Source organism: Coffea arabica, chromosome 6c (genome assembly GCF_036785885.1).
Source record: "Coffea arabica cultivar ET-39 chromosome 6c, Coffea Arabica ET-39 HiFi, whole genome shotgun sequence".
NCBI classification, from domain to species: domain Eukaryota; kingdom Viridiplantae; phylum Streptophyta; class Magnoliopsida; order Gentianales; family Rubiaceae; genus Coffea; species Coffea arabica.
Window position 1 is genome coordinate 13,865,282 of NC_092320.1, and position 6,583 is coordinate 13,871,864.

The 6,583-nt window shown below is 38.6% G+C and overlaps 1 protein-coding gene across 2 annotated transcripts; it reads left to right on the forward strand.

The window, feature by feature from the left end:
• Positions 1-244: 244 nt before the first annotated feature.
• Positions 245-4,758, forward strand: LOC113692589 (shikimate O-hydroxycinnamoyltransferase). Of its 2 annotated transcripts, XM_027211011.2 has the most exons (3): positions 245-373; positions 657-1,080; positions 3,582-4,758. In XM_027211011.2, exons 2-3 carry the CDS (start codon positions 673-675, stop codon positions 4,464-4,466), a joined length of 1,293 nt encoding a protein of 430 aa, XP_027066812.1. In that variant the 5' UTR covers positions 245-373; positions 657-672; the 3' UTR covers positions 4,467-4,758. The 2 variants fall into 2 exon arrangements, with proteins under 2 accessions (XP_027066812.1, XP_071909096.1); XM_072052995.1 differs by lacking the exon at positions 245-373 and having other exon boundaries at positions 413-1,080.
• The last annotated feature ends 1,825 nt before the right edge of the window (positions 4,759-6,583 follow it).

Genomic DNA, 6,583 nt, shown 5'->3' on the forward strand with positions numbered 1-6,583 from the left:
CCTCAATTGGATCCTAGGAGATGTTCACAGGTCCAGTTTTCAGCCTGTCTTGTTACCTGGTATTCGACCAGCACATCCGGTTAAAGGTCAATTTTCACTTTAGTAATGAAGTTTAAGGTGTTTATGTGTATGTTTCTAAACGATAGGGGAGTAAGGTGTCTTTTCGTGAAATCACAAGGGAGTTTTTTGTATTTTATCCAAAAAAATAAAAAGGAAGAGAGAGAAAATTCAACGTAGCTGTACTATAAATATGTACAGCCAGCGGCAATTACAGTCGTTGCCTGGAAAAGAGAAGCCTCCCTCTTTCACAAGACACTTTTGTGGTCATCTTTCAATAGCCGCTCTTCCTCATCACATTCCACCAAGGACAAAGGTACGGGTACTTATAGCCAAGCAAAATTGCACAAAGTCATTTTCCAATTTGCTTCTGAAACGTCAGGACAAAAAAAATCTGTAACTCTAACACATAAATTTTCAATTGACTTCCAATTCCTCTATCTCATCTGCCCTGCACTTCTATTTATCTAGACCATTTGTCCGTCTACACACCTTTCTTCTCCATCCCAGCTCGTTTCTGACAAATCCCTTTCGTCAATCAACAAAACTCTTTACATATTTTCTGCTAAATCTCAGCTTATTTCATCTTGTTTGATCAGCGTGGGAAGCGAGAAAATGAAGATAACCGTGAAGGAAACAGCAATGGTTCGTCCAGCCCAACCAACACCCACAAAGAGGCTATGGAACTCGAATTTGGATCTTCTGGTAGCAAGAATTCATATCTTGACCATCTACTTTTACAAGCCTAATGGTTCTGCTAATTTCTTTGATACCCGTGTGCTCAAAGAAGCATTGAGCAATGTTCTTGTCTCTTTCTACCCCATGGCTGGGAGATTAGCAAGAGATGAAGAAGGAAGGATTGAGATCGACTGTAACGGTGAAGGTGTACTCTTTGTTGAGGCTGAATCAGACTCGAGTGTCGATGATTTTGGTGATTTTGCACCAAGTTTGGAGCTCAGGAGGCTCATCCCGACCGTCGATTGTTCTGGTGACATTTCTTCTTACCCCCTCGTTATTTTCCAGGTAACCTTTTAGTCCTCTTTTGAACAACAAATTTTACTACTACTACTACTACTATTTTTGCTACCTTAGTCCTTTCCATCTGAGGCGGTGCTTGTTGAAGGTTTGACCGTCAAAGGCTTGGATATATTTTTCCACAATGAAATGAATAATGAACAATAACCGAATGGATACGTTGTCTGAAAGTACTTGTCTCTAATCCAATCAATCTGGACCTCATAAAACTTATTTGGAAAGTCTAGAGAAACGTGGGCAACTAAGGGGCTGCTTTTGGCTGTGGAGAGGTGTAGCGAAATTTGATTGGGGCATGTTTTCTCCCTTGACTTTTCTCCCCTTGTCTAGCCATTATTGATTTCATTTTTTATTTCATCAAATTCTTGAACTTACAAATTTTGCATTTGATTGTACTCTTTAGTTTGATTTTGTATTCTTCATGTGATGCTTTGTTCAATATGTTAAATTAACAATACAAGGTGCGTTTCGTTCACGGACCGGAAAAGAGTGGATTTTTTTTTTCTTATTCTTAGGACTGTTCATTTTGGATTGACACAGATGAGTAATGTTTATGTTAGATGGGATGTCTTAGAAAATAATAATAATATCTCATCCTGTGTTTAGTTGGAAATTCGTGAGGAAACAAAGGTCAATTGTGATCCGTATTATATGGGGCAAAGATTATATTCAAATGTGCAGTACTTTACTTTTTCCTCGTTGTTTGAATTGCAAAGTGTACTGTAGCAATTTGATATAGACAGTCGATTGAAAAATATATTCACGAAAAATATAGAAATTTTTTAATGAAAACTGGCTTTCCAAACACCCTCAAGTCCTTTATACTTTGTTATCCCAAAAAAATACGTACTTATCTTTTCTCGTTTGTCTCTAGCAATGTTCATTTTTCCTGAAAACAATTTGGATTTTGCAGGATAATCTCTTCTTAGAAAACCTTGAGTGTGTTTGGACAGTCAATTATTTGGCCAAATATATTTGCTGACATCACCATTACAATTTCCAATACACCTTTTTATCTTCCCAATTACCTTTTTATCTCACATACATCACATCACAAAAAGTGCTACAGTAAAATATATTTCAAATAACTTACAATCCAAACACACTCAAGCTTGTGTCACACAAAAGATCTTGTAATAGCGTAAGATTAATTAACTATGCTACATCCTATATTTTAATTTTGTGCAAGTTTTAGCGTTTGTGTGTTCAATTTGTGATACAAAGAGCAGTTAGGGCACCCCCCCCCCCACAAAAAGAAAAAAAAATCATAATTGATGTAAATAAGTGTATATAGCCCACATTAAGTACTTCCGGCTTGAAATTTAAATCCAAGTCTGAAAAATTCAATACGGTAGACGGGTAGTTACTAGTTTACAGTTAGACAGACCAACATTTACTACCCTTTTACCGGTGGCTATGAATGAATTCTTTAAAGTCACGTGAGGCACTGACATGAATGAGGTACAATATAACAGTCTAGACGATTTGCTCACGTTTCGTCCACAAATAAAAGAATTCTGGAGGGGTCCTAGTACGGAGTTCGGTACGGGTGGAGAAAATAATCGTGGAATAAATAGATCCAAAGACCATAAATCTAGAAAAAAGGGCCACACAAGTTCACTCGATTCACAAGGACGTGTCACTTTCTCGTAAAATGTCACGTGTTCGAAATTTGTTAGCAATGTGTGAATTACGATAATGGGTGATTGGTAAAAAGGTTTGTAAGCGACCTATGATCCCGAGAGCATACTTGGTCCGTGATAGTAATCGAAATCAAATCCATCTAAATTTTATTATAGTTAAAAAAAAAAACACGGTCAGAATTCAATAATTTAGAAGTATATAACAAGGTAGTGAGAAGTAACATGTTTTACAAGACAAGAAAATTAATTGATATTGTCCGACACTTTTAGTTTGGTACAAATGGTTTGTTTTCCTAGTACTTTTGTGGATGGTGTTTTAGTTTGGCTACCATGTAAAGGATGAATAGGGATTGAGAAATGTAAGCCTATGCATCATCTACTTGAACATCAGGAGCAAGTAAAGTATCCAATACTTTATGACGGGCAAAAGATCAGAATAGCGACAGATTGGTATTCTAGTGTTGTTAGCTTTTGGTGGCATAACTTTGTGCTGAACCAGTTTCAACCATATGGTTCAAAAGGGAAACATGGTTGGTGTTCACCACTATCGTTTAATCATTTTTGCAACCGGAGGACTGAAATAGTCCCCACTCAGAAAAAGTTGATAGGAGAGTTAGGAGCTAAATTTTATACCTGTTCAAATTAGACTCAAAGTTAATAGTGTTTAGACATTTATTAGATTTTTCAGTTTCGTCGCTAAAACGATGCAATGCAATGAGTTTCTCTTTCTCTAGTCTCTTAGAATCCATGTGCTTCAATAGGAATCATAGATTTGAAATGTTTGTTTTTTCTTTTTTTGTTTTGGTAACATAGCGTCTGTTCGTAACATATTAGGGTTTGATTTGATAGGTAACTCGTTTCAAGTGTGGAGCAGCAGCTCTTGGAGCTGGGGTGCAGCACAATTTATCAGATGGCGTTTCATCTCTGCACTTCATCAATACATGGTCAGACATAGCTCGTGGCCTCACCATTGCTGTCCCTCCGTTCATTGACCGGACACTTATCCATGCTAGGGACCCTCCCGTGCCTGTATTCGAACATGTCGAATATTATCCGCCCCCTCAACTAAAATCAGATTCAAGAATTCAAGAACTCAAAACAGGCCCTAGGGCAAGTACCACAGCTGTACTAAAAATCACACCTGAACAACTTAGCCAGCTTAAAGCTAAGGCCAACAATGAGGGCAGCACTTATGAGATCTTAGCAGCACATATATGGCGTACTGCATGCAAAGCACGTGGCCTCACCAATGATCAATCCACCAAGCTGTACGTTGCCACTGATGGCCGGTCTAGGCTGATTCCTCCCCTGCCTCCTGGCTATCTAGGTAATGTGGTCTTCACTGCAACTCCAATTGCTGAATCCAGTGATCTTCAATCAGAGCCCTTGACCAATTCTGCAAAAAGAATCCACAATGCCTTAGCAAGAATGGATAATGATTACTTAAGATCAGCCCTGGATTATCTTGAAATTCAACCTGATTTGTCTGCTTTGGTTAGAGGGCCTCGGCATTTTGCTAGTCCTAATTTGAATATCAATAGTTGGACAAGGCTTCCGTTTCATGATGCAGACTTTGGCTGGGGCAGACCTATTCATATAGGGCCGGCAATCATTCTTTATGAGGGTACGGTATATGTATTGCCAAGTCCAGGCAAAGACAGGACTTTATCGTTAGCTGTGTGCTTAGATGCCGATCACATGCCACTCTTCCAAAAGTTCCTGTACGATTTCTGAGAAATTTTGAAATATCAACAACAATCAATAATCAAGCTTCTGGAAGAGAATGGATGGAATTACCATTTTTAGATGGTACAAATCAAGGCAGCCTCGTGACACTTGTGATTGGATTGGGACTCTCTTTTTTGTATTGGTGTTTTGCTTAGTGATTTTCCCATTTTCTTTATCATGGCCAGAGCATTAATTAGCTGGATAGAAATGCTTGATTGCTTGTTCCGCTTGCAAAATAGGGCATGCCGCAGATGATGCGTATTATCAAGGACTTGTTGCTATAAGCCTTTGACTGGTTGCCTATTGCCTCCTATTTGATTGTTGATGTGTGTCATTATCCCTTCGCGAATCTTTACATCATGAACGGTTGAGAGTTCAGAATTAGTTAAATCTAAGGTGCATTCGAGTCGAGGGGACCGTGTGTAGTGTGACTTGAGGTAAAATAATTGAATTTGAGCTCAATATCGAACTCGTCGAGCTTTTTTAAAAGTCGAGTTCAAACTCGAGTATGATTTCAGTTTATCTTATTCGAGTTTGAATTTGAGTTCGAATTTAATTAAATTTAATTGAGTCTAATCAAAATCAATCGAATTTAATTCGAGATTAATCAAGTTCATCTAACAAAATTAGGGAAAATTGTCAATTTAGTCCTCAAACTACTTTACTAAAGCCGATTTGGTCTCTCAACATTTTATTGCATGAATTAAGTCCCTTAACTAAAATTCTTGTGCCAATTGAGGACCTTTATGGTGTCACCACCCAAAACACATGTTTCTGTACAGAAACCAACGGCAACGCAAGGGCTTTTTTGGAAGTACACAGTAGGATTTCTGCGGGAAGCAAGACAGAAATCATTTTACATCCAAATTGGGGGAAACCTTTAAGTAACGAGAAAATAGAGGATTCAAGTGAAGAGAAATGCTGGGGGTGGTGGTGATGCTGCTGTGGGTGCAAGGACTGCTGCTTCTCCTCGTGCTCACTCTCCTGCAAGGGGGAATGTTAAAGTTTTGAATGAGAGCTAGAATCAGAACCAGCAACAACCGATGTCACTCAGTTGAAGCAATTCCAAGAAGGCAGAACATTCTCCCTACAGGAGAAATCCCTCGAGTGAGATTGACACAATTGTGGTTGCTGAAAATATGTTTTTGCCTGGTAGCAAGGCCTCTAACAGTATCATCACCCAGGTATGCATGCTCAGAGCACTATTTGGTGGCATCAAACATTTTTTTTTTGTTTAATTGCTTCTATTTTGTTAGTGAAGCCTACTTATTACTGTTTTTCTTTATACCACTGTTGCTTGAGTTTAGTGATACATGAAAAAAATAATGTGGGATATATTAATGATTTCATTCACATTAGTCTCTCTTGTCTACAATACCCAAATTGGACAGCATTGTATCTCCAATGTTGTGTGGATTAAGGCTAGTCTATATTGTCTCTCTTGATGCTTTAGATTGAGGTGAACGATCATTAGTAAAGCTATTTCCATATCTTTGAATAACAAATCCTAGGACTAGTCTAATACTGCTTGGTATACTCTAGCAGGCACCCATTCAGAAGCCAAATTCTGATTACACAACGAACAATAAATTTGCAGTCCAAGGGGCTGAGAACAAAATTAGCAGCAGTAAAGGTATTGCAGACCACAGTGCGACCAATCCGAACTTAAAATATAAGGAGCAGCAGCATCTGATATCTGAAGTGGCCAAGGCTCCGCAAGCAATCACCTCCAATGTCGCAGTGAACACGGTCAAACCCCATGGCTCCGCAAGCAATCACCACCACCCGCAGCATTTCTCTTCACCTGAATCCTCTATTTTCTCACTACTTAAAGGTTTCCCCTAATTTGGATGCAAAATAGTTGCTGTCTTGCTTCCCGCAGTAATCCTACTGTGTACTTCCAAAAAAGCCCCTGCGTCGCCGTTGGTTTCTGTACAGAAACATGTGTTTTGGGTGGCGACACCATAAAGGTCCTCAATTGGCACAAGTATTTTAGTTAAGGAACTTAATTCATGCGATAAAATGTTGAAGGACCAAATCGGCTTTAGTAAAATAGTTTGAGAACTAAATTGGCGATTTTCCCAACAAAATTAATATTTTATACGTAATTTTAAATAAAGGAT

Coding starts and splice junctions, on each gene's coding strand:
- LOC113692589 (XM_027211011.2), top strand. CDS start 673: ATGAAGATAACCGTGAAGGAAACAGCAATGGTTCGTCCAGCCCAACCA. Junction 1,081..3,581: donor ACCCCCTCGTTATTTTCCAG/GTAACCTTTTAG, acceptor TTGATTTGATAG/GTAACTCGTTTCAAGTGTGG.